The sequence below is a fragment of the Bacidia gigantensis genome, assembly GCF_019456465.1.
Source record: "Bacidia gigantensis strain McMullin 20006 chromosome Unknown contig_132, whole genome shotgun sequence".
NCBI lineage: Eukaryota > Fungi > Ascomycota > Lecanoromycetes > Lecanorales > Ramalinaceae > Bacidia > Bacidia gigantensis.
The window spans coordinates 188616-205565 of NW_025408592.1; the positions used below are offsets into that span (position 1 = coordinate 188616).

The following is a 16950-nucleotide window of genomic DNA, read 5'->3' on the forward strand; positions in this document are numbered from 1 at the left end:
TCTGACCACGCGTTCTATCTCACTTACTTAATTTGCCCAAGCCATGTCCTCCTCTTCTCAACACCCACCTGCCATCCTCGATTCCACCTCCTCTCACCCTCCATCTGGCCCCTCTCATCCAGACGCCACGTCCTCCACAGCCCACTCATCCTCACAACCAACCTCAGACACAAAACCTCTCAATGCCCCAGCCAAAGACAGACTCCCCTCCCCCCATACCTCCTCCACCTCCCAATTCGCCAGTCGGACGTTAGACACCCAATCCCAACCCCAAGCTCAATCCTCAACCAGCCTAGCCTCCCCACCTGATCCCTCCGATCGAGCAAGAACAACCGCATACATCACCGCCGCTAAATCCCTCCTCACGTCCCACATCCCCAGCTACCCCGACTTCCCAGAGCAAGGCATCCTCTTTTACGACATCCTCCCTCTATTCTACTCTCCGCAAACCCACACCACCCTACTCAACGCCCTCAACCTTCTGATCACGCTCAATTTCTCCCCAGAGAACCGGCCTGATCTCATCGTCGGCCTTGAAGCTCGAGGCTTCCTCTTCGGCCCCTCCCTCGCCCGTCTCCTCAATATCGGTTTCGTGCCTGTACGGAAGCCCGGGAAGCTGCCGGGGAAGATTGAGACGGCGGAGTATCAGAAAGAGTACGGGGTGGACAAGTTCGAGATACAAGCGGAGGGGATATCGAAGGGGAAGAAGGTGCTGGTTGTTGATGATGTGATCGCTACAGGCAAGTATCCTACAAATTGACGAGGGCACAGTGGCTGATACGTGTGACAGGAGGTTCAGCAGCCGCCTGCGGGGATCTTGTCGAGAAATTGGGTGGGGTCTTGCTGGGCTACATTTTCTTGCTGGAATTGGAATTCTTGAAAGGGCGGGAGAAATTGGGAGCACCTGTGCATTCTCTGCTGACGGAGAAGGATATGGAGGAAAAGGACTGAAAGCTACCAGGTCGGACACCTTAGGAGCATACGATCAAAGCCAACCGCCAGATGCGTGGAGTCGCACACAATTAAGGAGCTGGAGCATAGCCGACGTATCATCCATGAGTGATGTCAGCCCCCAGATATATTCATATCGCTACTGCTCGACCCTCACCGTTCCCTCTCGCTCACGACACATCTCAACCCAAGATTTCGCACTTCGCTATCCCACCAGACCTCACACCAAGCACGCCACCATGATCAGGGGCGCTTCACGCTCTTGCTTCAACAGAACCTCACACTAGATCGACACATGCTACAACCACACCAGAGCAGAGCAGAAAGCCAGACGGTCCTCCATGCTCAGAGACACAGTTGAATGAATCGTCGGCTGGATGCATGAATGGATGGATAATTCGCCACAGAAATGATCTCTAGATCCACACATTGAAGATAATTAATGATGTACGATAGGCCTACGCAGTCAGGTAGACGACCAAACACAGAACAGGACATGAAATATGACCTCTTTTCCTCCACCCCTTTTCCTCCACCCCTTTCCCCACCCTCCACCCTCTGTTCTTCTCCTCCCCTCCTATCTCTCCATCCCAATCCGTCCTATGCCATGAGCACACACCTCACTAGACCTCCTTCCTCTCCCTTCCTTATCCAGTCCCTATCTAATTCTTCCAACTAGGGGGATGGAGGAGCGGCACTCGGGAGCGCAAAGGGGCGAAAGAAAGTAGCGAATCGAGAATTGGGAGGAGGCGGGAGGCGGGAGGCGGGAGTGACGGATAGACAGACGGATAGACAGGCAGGCAGATGCAAAAGGGGGGAATGAAGGAGTGATCAGATTGCGATGCCGATACGATGGGATGAGATGGGATGTTGCTTGATCAAATCGACACTGAATACATACATACAGAAATAGAATATCAAAATATTGCGAATAACGAATGAAGAGGGGTATCACAGCTCATCTATTGCTCATCACTCATCACTCATTCATCCCTCCCCTTCCTCTACTTCTTCCACCTCCCTCCAATCCCCTCCCTCTCTCCTTCTCCACATCCATCGAATTCAACACCCCCCTCCGCCTCCGCCTCCACAGCCCCCACCACCACCACCGCCTCCACACCCTCCAAAACCCCCTCCTCCTCCGCCACCGCCTCCACCACATCCACCAACACCTCCACCCGAACACCCCCCGCGCCCCCTCCACACGCACCAGCAGCGACCCCACCCCCACAACTGCCCGCCGCACAATTCCCACTCGCGCCCGACACGAAAGTCGCACACGCGGGGTTCGCGGCGTAATTATCCCCACACACAGTCGGGTCGCCCATATAGGGAGCGTAGAACGGGAAGATCAGAGGGTAGTAGCCATACGCCAGCCCAGCGTTCGGGGCGTCTTTGTTCTTCTCGCCTTTGGTAGAGGAAGGGGCGGGGTAAGGCGTATAGGCTTTACGATCGGGTAATGGTCTGCCGGCTTTGGTGGCGCGCTTGACGGCTTTTTGGTACTCGCGCTCGAGTTTCGCTTTGAGCGCTTTCTCCTTGATGGAGCGATCTTTCTGGGTGGCGGGACGGATGGCGTTGTGGGCGCTGATGTGCGGGCCGAAGCCTGCGGCGGGGGCGGCGTGGAGGTTCTCGAGCTGGTCGTCGATCGTAGGGTTAGATGTCGAGAGAACGCGCGAGAGGGAGCTAGTGTGGGATTCGCGGATGGCTTCGCAGTACCAGCATGTACATTCGGAATAGAGCTCTTTGTATTTTTTCTGATAGGTTTTGGAGGTCCATTCGAAGGAGTCGGAGAGCTTTGTTTCATCGATCTTGTCGTCGTGGTCGATGAAGATGTTGTTGGTTTTTAGGGTTGTAAAGTGGTAGTAGGAGGCTGGTGAGAGCTGGTGGGTGTGCCAGGCTAGGTCGACGTCAAGGGTGGGGACTGCGACGTGCGAGGGGTGCCACGCAATGATGTGCATGTAGCGGTCGTATTTGGTGATGAGGCGTTTCATAGTTGACGTGGCTGCGGGCGAGTGAATCCAGTCTATGGAGTGCATTTTTTCGATAAAGGAGCCTTGGCGGATCACAGCCCCGACCAGATCGAGGGCGAAGGGGGAAAAGTTGTCCCAGTAGCGGGACATCATGCGGCGGATTGCGATGCGCTCGCCCTTTTTGTAGCCGCCGGAGACGGTGCCCACGAGTTCATGACGAACATTCCTATCCTTGAGCAGCTCCTCGATCTCGATGCGGATGCCATCCATAGACTTCCAGCCCTGGCCAGGAGAGGTTCTTGAACGGATACGACTTTCTAGCAGGGGATCTTTGATTGTGAGGAGGTGATTTGGAAATTGCATCTCTCTAGATTTCATTGAAACAGGATCAGGTATACCTAGTGACTGGTCAGAATAGATGCTGTGCAAATATGAGCTGCTTTACATACCATCAACTGTCAGAACAGTGCCAGGCATGGGATACTTCATGCTCGGATTTTTCAAAGCGCCATAGTCAAGCCAGAATTTCTCCAGCTTAAGATCGTCATGCCGTATGACGGTTGAACAATATTGACAGACATATCGCATCGTTTTGTCAGCAAACCCATTGGCAAGCGTCTCGTGAACGTCTGCACCGTCACGCCAAAAGTCTCCGGGTCGCGTGTAGCCTGTCCAGGGGACGGACATGTCTTTCATGCACATTGGGCATTTGACGACAGCGTGAGCAAGATCCTCGAGGCTCTCCCAAACACAGCCGGTCTTCTGCGTCCATGCAGTCTTGACATAGCGCGATGCTGTATATTCAAAGGTATTGTTGTCGATGCTAGCATTGACTGCTTCCCAAGGGAAACCAGCTCGCCAGAAGTCCAATTTACCATATCGTAAACAATCTTCCAGGCAGTCACGTGGATTAAGGAGGTATGCATGCCATACCATGAGTACATCTGGAAGCTAGTCAGCGATTGATCTCAACGCTCGATGGTTGTAGTACCGACCTAAGGGAGGCAAGTCATGGGCTTCAAATTTCAAGGCCTTTCCTTCGTACACGAATCTCGATAACTGTGTCGTCATGTTGTATCCATTCAATCTCTCGGCTCCTGGTTGAACAGCATGAGTCCACCATTTCTCAAACCGCTGAGCAGCTTTCGAAACGTAGACCGCCCACCGTTTCTGCCTAATGGTCGAAACAACCCGGGCATGAGCTTCTGTGCCTTCGTGCTCCAGGTTAAAGGAGTCTTTGACGCCGAAGAGCCCATCTCTTGTCTCGATATCTTCGCGCAATTGGTAGAGTGTCTCGAGGAATTTGAGGTGAGCTAGGCATTGGTCGGAAGTTGGGAAATCGGAGGATGCGAGATTGAGGTTGGAGAAGGCGGCGGTGATGTCAGGAGGTGCTTCCTCTGCTGTCTGGCGGTAAGCTGGAGGTGGAGACTCATCCTCAGGTGGCGTTGGGAGCCCGTTCTTTTCTAGGGTTGGTGGGACTGGAGAATCTTTTGTGAGAGGCATTGTAAGTGAATGAATGCAGATGCAGATGGCTGTAGAAATAGAAAGAGTTCACATTACTTAAATGACAGAGTGAGGCAGATAAGTTTGGGTCTTGAGGTCTTGAGGATTTCTAGGATACATATATACACCAACAATAATGTTGGTGGTCGTCGTTGTTGGGTCAGAGTGGAGGGCGCAGTGAATCGTGACAGCCTCGCCGAGTCCTAGCGCTGCCCTAGATTCCGCTCCACGTGACGGCAGTGACGAATGAGAGCCGGTGGAAGGAAAACAGACCTTCTAGCGCGGAATGCTGTTCCTTCTAGCGTTCTACCGCGAATAGATTAGGCTCACAAGGCTCTGCTGAGCACTGCCTCCCCTCAATATTACCTCATTCCCACGTATCTACCATCGCCACTGCTAGTGATTGATACCGTGTGGGCTTCTATCCAGGCTCACTTGACCCGCCTGCAGATCCTTCGTTTACTTTGTGAGGCTCTTTCACGTGTTACATTGTTTGCCATGGCTCTGATGGTTTCAACCAACTGTCAAGTAGGTGGTGATGAACTTGCTGAGGTAAAACGTAGGGTACTTGTACTATCAAAATGAAGACTCGAATTGCAAAAGCACGTAGTGTGTTGTTGTGAAGGCAGTGTCGTGCAGAGGAAGATGACCTGTGATGACTGAGAGCAGCCACTCAACAGTAGACCGTATGCGCTCGGACGAAATAGGGCATAGATATTGGAAGCCATCAGTTGAGGTCCATACAGTATTTTAATTTTACATCCAATCCATCTGCGTGCTCTTGTCGCTGTACATTCCATCATATTTCGTAGATTATGGTTATCGTGTCGACTTGCTCGCCAATAAATTCCATGCCGCTCGCACCACTCCAAGTCCACCGCTTTGCGTTTCCACCGTTCTGCCTCGTCCACGATCATTAAGATCCCAATGGCTATGAGGCTTTTCAGATCTTATGTAGAGAGACTGTTGCATGCCCCGCCACGTGTTTCCTCTGACCAAAGGATTCGACGCTGCAGGGTCCTCTTCAGGGAGTCGCCAAAGCTCTCCTATTGGAATACCATTATTCATGAGGTCTGTCCCATTGATCGCTGGCTGCTCAAGCCTATTGTTGGGGTCATCTTCGGGATTGCCATCGGCCTCAGTGCTAGCCTGCCTCCCCCACCATTGCCCAAATTCTCCATTTTCATCTTTGGTTGCCATCGCAGCTTCCGCATTTCTCACCACCCATTCGCCATACCCTTCGCAGAGCTCTTGATGCGATGTATGAATCTCTCCACGTCGTAGCCACGGTCTGTCACTATCGTCAGGGATTACAGGTAGCGCTGCGCAAAAGATATTGAAATGGTGGAAGAAAATGCCCTTGAATGTCTGCCCATTCTGACTGCAGCCGCCGCTCCAATCGCAAGCGTCTTCCATAACGCCGTTTCTGCCCAGCCCTGCCCAGCGCCATTTGCCTGGTAGATCCCTTCCACTCCACCCCGTGGCAATCATGACGTCGCGCGCCAACTCATGCGCATCTTCTAGATATTCAAGCTCACCCGTCGCTTCCCAAAGATAGCGTAATCCTGAGAGCAAGACACCTTGATTGTACGTATAGACCATTTCATTTCTCATATCACACTCCCCGCTGCCGTTGCTCGGACTCCTGCCACCCCTCCATCCATCAATATGGAAGCCGTCGACGTAAAGGCCTTGTTCATTGCGCATCCCGCTCTCTTTGAGCCACTTGTAGCCTTGGACAGCGTTGTGGAGGTATTTTTTATCATGTGCCTTCGCGGCTGGTAGCATCTGGGGTTCGTACGCATCGACCACAAATGGGGAGTGATTTGAGTCGCCGGGGAAGTGGAGATACATGCTGATACTCGCGGTGATGTAAAGTTCATTCGTAATCGCGTTCTTGTATGGAGTGAGTCGTGGGTTCCAGACCATCCCACCACCACACAGGTTTGTGTCCCAGCCTCGAGATGCGATGTCGTAGAAGAGGCGGGCGCGATGAGCGAATTGGGGGATGAATTGGCGGGCATACCATTGCGAAATATTTTCATTCTTGTTCTTTACTGAGGCTTGCTCGTGGTGTAGGTCCGAGTGCAAGTCAATGAACTTTATGGCTTCCAGCCAGTCAAGGACCACCCAGAGCATGTCATCATAAGCTTGTGTCCTCAAGCTGAAGTCATTCTCGCCAAAATAGAAAGATGCCAATTGAGTGAAATACCGATTGATATCATTTTCTACATCTCCTGCCTCCGTGGTACCAGGCGCTGAATCTGAGGCTGGACTGGACTCGGATATGGTAGCTAAGGTGGCGGATATGTGGGTGGCCATCATCTCTGCGGTCCAGTCAATTGCGTTCGGCCATGTTCCTACTTTAATCTCGAAGAAGTGGGCCTGCATGACATGTAAGCCCTCGACAAGGGCAGAGTAATTAGAGAAAAGCGTCGAGTCATTTTCAACAGCATGATCGGGTGCATTGCGGGAGGTGGTGGGTGGCCGTTGCGGTTGGTAGGGCACAGTATATGATTTATCGTTCTTGAGCTGATTTGCTTTCAAGACGGTTTGCGCGTCCAATGCGGCTTGTGGAGGTTCATGAGCGCAGGGGCTGCGGCCAAGGAAGAGGAGGCCGAGGAGGTAAGTGAGAATCATGGCGGTAAATTGATGTAGTCCATAGCTATGGCAGATTCGGGGACCTCCACAACAAACTCAATGACATCGAATTGATGGCTGCAACGTCAAGATATCATCCAAGCCTCAGCGCTGAGTTTGTGTTGAATGACCCATGACGATTCGGCTGAAAGACAGCCCTAAAGAGCCATGTTACCCGTACGTAACATCACGCTTGCGTAGCTGCTAGACTGGCACGCTAACCATTTTGGGCGAGATCCTGGGAGGGACAATCCTTTTTGTAACACTGTCCATCCAGTCAACGTCGATTGAAAGCTTTTTGGAGTCAAATTACTTGGTTCAAGGCCCGAGGATCATAGTATCATGCCGAGAGAATCCCAAAGCAAATGAAAACGACAAGATACTTGCATAATTCCCCTGTACCATTGTTTAGAATTAGCAACCGAGGAAACGTCGATCTCGAGACTCGTCGGCCTTCAGCCTCAGCCTTCTCTGATGTGAAACTTGAACCATTACCATACACATGAAACCTAGCTTGCTTGCCATCTCTTTTAAAAGATCTATTTGCTTGAGTTACAAAGTGCCTTGATCACGTTCTAAGCCATCCTTTCTGACATTCTAACACGATCAAGACATAAGATGCGGTATCTGGCAGGTCTCGGTGATATAAGGCAGTCGAATTAAGATCGCCTATGGCTGAAGCAGCGGGCCTCGCGCTGGGAGCTATTGGCCTCGCAGGCCTTTTCAGCTCCTGTCTTGAGTGCCTCAACTTGTTAGAAACTGGTAAAGGGTACTCTCGGGATCTGTCGCTGTTATGTGTCAAATACAAGGTCGAGAAGACTCGATTACTGATTTGGGGCGAAAGTGCTGGTATCTTTCAGGATCAGGAGAGCTACAACAATTCACTTGACAAGGTTTGGATCAAGAGCGTCGTTGAGGAGATTCTGCAGCAGCTAAAGCTTTTATTAAACGATGGATCTGTATTGAAATCGAATTACGGACTCCAGAAAATCACCGGGGCGAATGAGCAGGGCCTAGAAGTAGATAGACCTCGTGGGCTTGACGACTCTTTCGAATCGCGATTCCAGAAATTGAGCCTATCGCTCGCTCAAACGCAAAAGAGGGCAGGTACGGTAGACAAAGTTCGATGGGCGGTCAAAGACAAACGAAAGTTTACAGAGCTTGTGGATCACGTTCGTCAACTCGTGGATGGGCTTATCGAGATCACGCCAGATTTGCAGCCACGACAACGAGAGAAGGTGCAGGAAGACATAAGTGTACTTAAGGATCCTGAAGATCTCCGTCTGATCCAGGAAGCATGTTCTGCGTCTCATCCTGACTGGTCAGAGGCGGCAAGTGATGCAGCAGAGACACATTCCATTTCGGCAGAGCGCCGGATCTTAATTGCACAATGGCTAGAAAGGAGCGAGAGCTTTGCTTCGAATCTTATGTCATCTCAGTTGCCTCCAATTGAGACAGGGGACGTACGGCAGAACTCGACCCAAATTAGCTCTGGGCAGCTGTTCGCTGCACGCCAAACACAATTAGTTCCGCCGCAGCGCTCAAGGTGGGTATACTTGGACCAACATGGCAATCAAATAGGGCCATGGTCTGGTATCGAGATGCACAGTCTGTACACAGATGGCGTCTTCGACCCACGCTCTCTTTTGAAGAAGGTCGAGGAGGACAATTACGAGAATCTTACACAATTCATGCTACGGATTGGCAAGACAGTAGAGCCTTTTCTAGAACCTCAAACCGGGATCCTCTACCCACCTCTAGTTGGTCAGTTTGCCCCCTCCTCGAAGGAAAGTTGACTTCACTTGAATGACCGAGTTGCAGGCGATGGATCGCGTTTGCACATTGCACCAGCAATCTTTATGTTTCAAAATACCATCCTGCCGAGTGACACCCCGTGGTTCAACCTGGAGAGCCACCTCGGTGACCAAATTGTACCACCGTCGGACGAGAGCATAGCAAATCACTTGCTACAGACAAAGTCGTCATCGCAGTCAAGAGCCATCAGGCAAGCGTATATCTACTGTGGCCCCTTTCTGGCAACAATACGCGCTGCACTCGATCTTTGTAACTGGTTTGTTGTTAGAGATTACGCTGATCTGCACCTTAGCGTTAGAGTGGATTGCAGCCAATTGTATTGGAGTCATCATACATTCGGACACCGTTTCGACCGATGGAAAGTCGGAGGAACCGACATATTGCTTCTTAAGGACACTCTGGCTAGACTGGAGGCCTCAAAGCATGCTGGTCCTGATTTGAATAATAGAGGATGCATCGATTTTGATTGGTCGATAGCTAATATCGAAAGAGAACTTCGCCCAGCCTCTGATGCTTTGAGGGACGATGCTTTCCAAACGCAGATCGCGCAAGATATTAGGTCGTTCGCGTCAACGGGTCAGAGTAAGAGCGTCGTGGTAGTGAACATTCCTCCAGCGTCGTCAAACATCCAGGATACGTGGAATACTTCGCAAGGAAACGTCATCGCCTTCAATAAGCGGTGCAAGTTAATCAAGAACACATCCTCTTCTAATTCGACGTTCGTTATTCGAGCTAAATTTCTTTTAAGTCCAGAGAGCAGTCTGTGATGCCTTTCGCTCAATTCTTCGAGACGAATCTGGTCTGGTCAATAGTAGCTGGATGAAATTAACGGATCCAGCTCTGCCGATCCAGTAACTTCAATGAGAGTTCATGAATTTCAAACTAGAAACTGTCAGCAAAACCACTAAGTATGTCCAAGAAACCCACATACCAAATGAGATCTTATTCAAATCACCGAAGGCGGCACGCAGCCCCTCGGCAGATACATCTCAGCTCTCCCTCACGAATCCATCAATCTCTCTCACCACGTGGTGTCTCCACAGCTCACATTTATTTCCTTGCACCAACCGAAAATGTATTTTCATACCCTCTCCGAACCCAACAGCATATTTTTATAAAATTCAACCAGACCCAACCCTCTCAACTCTCACTCATCCCCGCGCTCCCCTTTAGGACTCCTACTCCTCTCCCTCCCCCCATCTCTCCCCTTCCCACCCTTCCCACCACCTCTCTGCTGCCCACCCTTCCCCTCTTTAGGCGGCGGTCTCACAAACGCATAGTCAACTCCAATAGTCTGATCGAGCAACTTAGTCCCATTGGCCCCCTCAATCGCAGCTCTTGCTTCCTTCTGCGTGGGGAATTCCACGAGCGCGTAGCCCTACCACCCCCAGCGAACCACATCAGCAAAGGTTTACTTCTCCTTCCATCTTCCATCTCCCAAGGTGGGCATCCATACCTTCACATACCCCGTCCTCCGATCCAGATTCATATGCAAATTCTTAATCTCGCCATACTCGCCAAACAACTCCTGGAGATCCTCCTCGCTCGCCTCCTCATGCACGTTCGTGACCATGACGATCCAGCCCTCGATACTGCGGACTGCGACTGCGCCTGTCGTTGTGCGGGATTCGTTACCGGAGTTGGCGGGTTTGGATTTCGAGTGCGGGGAGGGAGAGCGGGCGTCTACGTCCATGGATTCTTCGGGCGCCATGGTGGAGGTTTTGTCGCAGCGTAAGGGAGGCGAAGAGGGGAGAATGAGGCAGGTGGAAAATGGGTTTGAAGTTCAGGGCAGAGGGCGCTGGAGTTTAATGCGGGAAGGATCTTTTGGTCGACCGTGGCAGCCTCAGTTTAGCAGTGATTGAACACGTAAAGATAATTGTAGCACTCTTAGAAGGCTTTTTGTTATGGGGTTGATATCTAAGTGAACGGCTACTTCGTTATTCTACAAATACTGGCGCCTTCCAAGATTAATGAACACCTGCGAACTACGACAAGTCGGCATTGAGAATTTTGCATAACAAAAAATAATCGTCATCTTTGGTCGCGAATACATGACAGGGTAGATTAAGAATCCACTTGTTTGGAATGTATTAGTTACGGTACTCACGCTCATACCCTCCTTGTGATGCTTGTACGTTACCTTTGGCGCCGTGAAACTGTGGTATTGGGCAAAGGGGATGCAAAGAATTACTTGGCAAGTGCTCTGGATGCGCTCTATGGAGACGAGGACAGGTGTTGCCCCTGATGTAGGAAGAAGAGCCAAACAGCGAGGTCATCGTGGAGGAGCACACAACAGCAAAAGCTAAGATTACCGAAAGGAAATGACTAACCATGATTAGACTTACAGGCAAGCAATCAAGCCATCAAGCCGAACAGATTGCTTGTAATGATGACCCGCAATTTCAATATCTCGCTCACGAGTGGTAGTGCCGAAAGCTGCCAGTCTCCCCAATGGTCAGACTCAGCTTCGCAAGAGATCAGCCAGTCCACTCACTTCTGTAATATCGTGCTGTTCATGTCTTTTCCCGATGTTAAGCTGAGCTTCTCAGCCGTCTCCTCAATGGTCGCAAGCAAGCAGAAAACCCCCCAATAGATTCCAGCGATCAGTTTCTGCCGTGAAACAGCGTGCTTCCGCAGACACCACAGCTTTAGCGTAAAGGGAGCACCAACCTTGCTCGTCCGTCGATAATGGAGTAAAGTCATTCCTCTCCTTTGCACCAGCAACCGTTTGAACAAAGTCGACCCTTGAGAGGTTATCCTATGCGGCTGGAGCAAATGCGTACCTTGGCAACTTCGCCATCTTCTCTTCCGGACTAACATCGTTATCTGAGTAGACCAGCCTCATGCCTCGATCCTTTTCTTTCTTGCCTTTCTTCTCTTCAGGCGCGACCTTTGGCTGCTCTGACTTGGAATCGATGAGGTCATTGGTCTTATCTGCATCTTGTGAAGCGCCTGGGACGGGAACACCTACGGAGCTAACGTTCCCAGCTGGAGGCCCTTGCGTTGCAGGAGGCATTGGTATTCGAGGGAGTCCAGATTGTTGATTCGATAAAGGGTTCTGCTGGGCTGGCAGATGGCCTAAGTGCATTTGCTGAAGCTGTGCTGCATCAACAGGCGGAGGTCCACCTGTCGGCCGCTGAGGCAATCCGGGAGCAGAAGGCAGACTACCAGGACGCTGCGGGATACTATTGAAATGTGGAGGTGTGATATTTTGCCTCGGCGGTTGAAATTGATTTTGTGAGAATGGTGCAGGAGACCCGGAACCATATTGCTGAGGCAACCCATGCGCAAATTGTGGGCCATTTTGAAATTGAGGTGGGCCTCCTAAAAATTGTGGAGGACCATTTTGGAATTGCGGTGGAGGCCCGCTCTGAAAGTGTGGTGGAGGTCCGTTTTGGAACTGCGGAGGGGGACCACCTTGGAACTGTGGCGGTCCATTCTGGAATTGTGGCCCACCCTGGAACGGCGAGTGCCCTTGCCCTGACGGAGGCTGGAATTGCTGTGGGGGAAGCCTTGATTGTTTGAAAACTGGGGCATACCTGCAGGGCTGAAAGACGGTGGTGCTTGACTGAATGGCGGTGGCGACGAATGCTGCGAGAATGGAGGGGCTTGTTGCTGCCCATAAGGTTGCACGGGGTTCTGATACGGCGGATTATTGGGGCCATTGAAGTTCGGCTGCTGAGGAAGGTAATTGGGAGACCCGGCTTGAGGCTATCCAAAATATTAGTAGTGGAAGGCATATACAGAAGGGAGTTCGTACGTAGCCAGCTGGACTTTGAACTCGGTCGCTCGGTTCACCCATTGAATTATTGCCGGTGTTGACGCCAGCCGCTGCCTCCGCAGCCTTCTTCGCTTTGTGTTCTGCCAATCGTTTCTTGACATCTGACACTTCTTCAATTTTTGGTTTCTTTGCAGCGCCATTGGCGCCATCGCCTGGACCAGGGTTGCCAGTCGCGGCCCTTCGTTCTGCCTCGGCCTGGGCGTACTGTTGGATGACGCGTTGCCTGTGGCTCTGATTGACGTCTTCTGGAACACCTTCCATTCCAAAGATCTCGACATCTAGCCCAGCGCGATTACCAAGTGCATTTTCAATGGAAGCAAGTGATTCTTTATGGACCTGTGTCATGTGCACAGAGAGACCTGAGGTGGCGGTGAGCTATTGGACTTTTAGTTCTGTAGACTTGACTCACCTCCAGCTGTATTCAACCTCCTGCCACATCGCTCGCATTTGTAATGCTTGGCCTTCTGATGATTGATGAGAATCTTCAGATCGTCGAAGTCTCGCTCGCAGTAGTAGCACCAAGGCCGCTCCAGAATCTCATCGAGCTCGGGGTGTTTTCGCTTATTCTTATTACCCATATTAGCAGCGGTCCAGGTAGGGTTGGAAGCCAATGGTCTCTTGCAAGTTGGCAAGGTAGGAACGTGTCGATGGCAGAAATTGCAAGTTTAAGGTTGCCTCTATCTGATGACGCTAAATTAGCGCCACATATCCGGGACTAGCGCGATTACCCGCAAAAAGCGGTTTGCACACTCGCGGCCACTCTACTTTTTCTCATATATCAATGCTACAAAGTTGAGCTCGTGTGAGCACATTGCGTAGCTATCTCATTCCACTTCAGTCATAACAATGGTAATTACACACGCTACATCATGAACTCGTGAGTTCTGTCTAGACTTCGCGAAAAATTCTATTCAGCTTCTCCCTCTTGCCCTTCTTGGCCCATATCGCCCCATCTCATAGAATTTCAGCAAGATTACAGCAACATCGAAGCTCTCCCCTTTCACTTATCAAGTTCTTATTTCTAAAATCTCAAGAAAGATCTTTCACGTAGAACCCCTCCGTCGTCAAAAATATCACACCTAATTTTTCCCAAACAAAAGCAACACATGTCCGCGACCCTTTGCCTCTCCCCTCGAGAGAACCCACAAAGTCTTCGCCCCGCGCGAGGGTGCTCTGAAGCATTCACGTCATGTGTCCCGCTTCAGAGCAGGTCTGCTCATAAAATCTACACGTTGCAAAACCAAATTCAGAACCATCATAGTTCATTCCTACGCGCACTTCAATGTGTATTAACAGGAGTGACTCCAAAGAGTCCTACACCTTTAGAAGAATATGTACGTAATGCAAATCAGACCACGAAGATCTATCTAGATCCGTTTCAGAGGGCGATACTTCGCCTCCCACATCTGTGCCCGCAGCCATTTCTCTAATTGCCTGTCGTCCTCGGGAATCCCCTCCTGCGTCGCCAGGCCTTCCTGTACGGCTTGTTTGATTACCATTTTAGCGACAGCCACACTGACCTCCCTCACGTTCTCAACGTCCGGGACAAGACCCTTATCTGGATCTTTCAAAGCTGGCGACTGCGCCGCTATGGCCTTGACGGCTGCCACGAGCATCTTGTCAGAAAGAAGCTTCGCTCGGCAAAGCACAGTGCCGAGACCAATGCCAGGGAAGGCGGTCGAATTGTTGCACTCCGCTATGCAAAGCCTCTTGTCAGCTGCATCTTCTCTACAAAACTCATGACATCACGTACCGACTTCATACCTCTGCCCCTGATACTCGACAGGAGGGAAGGGGCTGCCAGTAGCAATCAAAGCCTTACCTTCAGACCATTCATACACATCCTGTGGATTGGCTTCGTGCAGTCTCGTGGGGTTGCTCAAAGGGAAGATGATAGGTCTATCTACGTGCCTTGACATCTCCTGCACGATCTCTCGTGTGAACGCCTTTGGCTTGGTCGAAGTCCCGATCAGTACGTGAGGCTTCACATCCTTCACAATCTGCAACAAGTCATTGTGAGCTTTGTCTTGCCACTCCGAATCATCCCGCGCGAATTGCACTTGGCCTGTCGTGAGATTTTCTCCTTGCGATTTGAGGAGGAGACCTGGCTTGTCGACGCACCTAATCAATGAACCTCTGTCAATCAAAAGCCCACGCTGACGAGAAAGCGGAATGAATGCGATCCTTACCATATCTGCTTCGCAGCCTCATCCTTCCCCTTCCCCTTCTCCACAGCAATCGCATCCCTAATGTGCTCCGCGATGCCTATTCCCGCTGTCCCAGATCCAAACACCACTATCCTTACATCCCCCAACGCGACCCCACAAATATGCAGCCCAGCCATAATCCCCGCCAGCGCAATACATCCCGTCCCCTGCACATCATCATTGAAACAGGCTCTCTCCCCTTTATACCTCTCCAGTATCCTCCTCGCATTCCCTACCCCAAAGTCCTCAAAATGCAGATACGCCCTCGGAAAAAGCATCCCGGTCGCTTTGACGAAAGCATCCACAAAAGCATCATACTCTTTCCCCCTAACCCTTAGCCTCTTCATCCCAAGATACAGCTCATCACCCAACAATTTCTTATTATCAGTCCCACAATCCAGCACGACGGGAAGCGTGCGTTCTGGATGGATGCCAGCGCACAACGTCGTCAGGGCGAGCTTGGCCACGGATATCAAAATGCCGCCGACGCCTTGGTCGCCGATACCGAGAATTTCCTCGCCGTCCGTTACGACAATGTAGTCTATGTCCTGCGGGTTGCCGAAGTTCGAGAGGGAGGATTCGATTTCGTAGGGTGAGGTGATAGTGAGGAAGCAGCCGGAGGGCCGGCGAAAGATACGGGAGTATGATTGGATGGCGGTACCTTCGGTTGGGGTGTAAATTATGGGGAGCATTTCTTTGAGGTGGTCTTGGAGAAGCTGTGGTGGGGCGAGTCAATGATATGAGGCAGAAATTTGGCATTGCGAGGAGGTTGAGGTTGAGGAGCAGGGAAGTCCGGTCAAATCGGAACTAGAGATGGATTCCTTACTTCATAGAGAGGAAAATGAAGATCTGAAGAAAAATCATTCGCGAAGCGGAAAGTCACAAGTTGGAGAAGCATACAAGAAAAACGACTCACCCGATAGTAAAGCACCTCGTTCTGCTCCTTGAGCCCCGTCATGAAAGTGTTCTTCCCCAAATCTCCCTCTCGTGCTAGGAATTGTTCATATGCCCTCTCAACTTGCTCTTCAAGGGTCTGCATATTTGACGGCAGACGGCCCATGAGTCCGAAAGTTTCTCGCTCCTCCATTGAGAAAGCGCTGCCTTTATTGAACTCGGAAGAGTTGAGAAGGGTGGTTCCCTAACATTTCTGAGTGAATGGACTTGTTTTGAGGAAAGGAGAAAGAGAAGGAGGAGGAGAAGCAAAAATAGGGAGGGGAAGGCAGGACTTCAAAAGAAGGATGGAGCGAGGGAAGACGTACGGTGATGCTGCATGGCTTGGGTCCCGATGTGGAGAGTGGGAGATCGAAGTAGTCGTTACTGTCAGATAGAGATGACATTTTGTCTGTTATAGGTTCAGAAGTTCACTGTGATAGGGTTGAAAAAATAATGGTTGCGTTGTGTAGTGCAAAAAGTAGCGATAAGAGTATTTTGTTCAAGGAGGCTGGGTCTGTGACTCACGCCTTCCTTGTCAGGGACTCGGTAGGTGCTGGTCAATGAGCTTCTTAGCTATGATGACTGGCCGGAGAAGCAAGCGGTGCGAAAGAGAAAACGAACGAAAAGATATTTTCAAGATTTTGATGTCGAGGACAGGCTTATAGATAAAGAAAGTACAACCAGAACATACATTGGTAAAGTTCCCAATTCCTGCCCGCCACATGCACAAGCACAACGATGCTCCCATCTGCTGGCCGTAGATGCTTGATTTGTCGGTTACATTTGGAGGATGTAGCTACCCTTGTGTCCACGTTCCCATGGAGCAGCAAGTCCACCAAGACCAAAAACGTTAACCTTTTATTACTTTATCAGTATCCTTTAAAGGCATGATTGCTTTGACTCTGAAAGAGATATAGATTATAACTACCTCGTCGTGTTTGTGAATGCGCATCTGTTGCTGGAGCGCGATTCTCCCAGGCAGTCGTAGATGTCGAGATGAATACTGATATGAAACGAGATGATCTCGTCTGATCTGGAGCTACATCGAGTGTACCCGATAGAATTTTGCTTTATCTAACGGCCTTTTTCATGCAACACGTTCTCTTCCTTCATTATCGACTTAGAAGCATTGGTATCATCGTGCAAACAT

The 16950-nt window shown here is 50.7% G+C and overlaps 7 protein-coding genes across 7 annotated transcripts; 2 read left to right on the forward strand and 5 right to left on the reverse strand.

Moving 5' to 3' along the window:
- Window positions 1–43: 43 nt before the first annotated feature.
- Window positions 44–951, forward strand: KY384_001320 (uncharacterized protein; the record flags this gene model as incomplete). The annotated part of the gene is made up of 2 exons (XM_044809851.1): window positions 44–744; window positions 765–951. 2 exons carry the CDS (start codon window positions 44–46, stop codon window positions 949–951), a joined length of 888 nt encoding a protein of 295 aa, XP_044672863.1.
- Window positions 952–1955: 1004 nt separating this feature from the next.
- KY384_001321 (uncharacterized protein) lies at window positions 1956–4424 on the reverse strand (the record flags this gene model as incomplete). Its single annotated transcript, XM_044809852.1, has 3 exons — window positions 1956–3319; window positions 3371–3865; window positions 3917–4424. The coding sequence occupies 3 exons, from the start codon at window positions 4422–4424 to the stop codon at window positions 1956–1958; spliced, it is 2367 nt and encodes a 788-aa protein (XP_044672864.1).
- Window positions 4425–5223: 799 nt separating this feature from the next.
- Window positions 5224–7064, reverse strand: KY384_001322 (uncharacterized protein; the record flags this gene model as incomplete). Its single annotated transcript, XM_044809853.1, is given in 2 exon segments — window positions 5224–5304; window positions 5319–7064. The coding sequence occupies 2 exon segments, from the start codon at window positions 7062–7064 to the stop codon at window positions 5224–5226; spliced, it is 1827 nt and encodes a 608-aa protein (XP_044672865.1).
- A 671-nt stretch (window positions 7065–7735) lies between these two features.
- KY384_001323 (uncharacterized protein) lies at window positions 7736–8860 on the forward strand (the record flags this gene model as incomplete). Its single annotated transcript, XM_044809854.1, has 1 exon — window positions 7736–8860. One exon carries the CDS (start codon window positions 7736–7738, stop codon window positions 8858–8860), a length of 1125 nt encoding a protein of 374 aa, XP_044672866.1.
- Window positions 8861–10026: 1166 nt separating this feature from the next.
- On the reverse strand, window positions 10027–10590 carry RBM8A (RNA-binding protein 8A; the record flags this gene model as incomplete). The annotated part of the gene is made up of 2 exons (XM_044809855.1): window positions 10027–10257; window positions 10336–10590. The coding sequence occupies 2 exons, from the start codon at window positions 10588–10590 to the stop codon at window positions 10027–10029; spliced, it is 486 nt and encodes a 161-aa protein (XP_044672867.1).
- Window positions 10591–11637: 1047 nt separating this feature from the next.
- On the reverse strand, window positions 11638–13238 carry KY384_001325 (uncharacterized protein; the record flags this gene model as incomplete). The annotated part of the gene is given in 4 exon segments (XM_044809856.1): window positions 11638–12407; window positions 12419–12590; window positions 12640–13019; window positions 13070–13238. 4 exon segments carry the CDS (start codon window positions 13236–13238, stop codon window positions 11638–11640), a joined length of 1491 nt encoding a protein of 496 aa, XP_044672868.1.
- Window positions 13239–14027: 789 nt separating this feature from the next.
- Window positions 14028–15954, reverse strand: KY384_001326 (uncharacterized protein; the record flags this gene model as incomplete). Its single annotated transcript, XM_044809857.1, has 4 exons — window positions 14028–14356; window positions 14414–14781; window positions 14850–15583; window positions 15784–15954. The coding sequence occupies 4 exons, from the start codon at window positions 15952–15954 to the stop codon at window positions 14028–14030; spliced, it is 1602 nt and encodes a 533-aa protein (XP_044672869.1).
- Window positions 15955–16950: the final 996 nt, after the last annotated feature.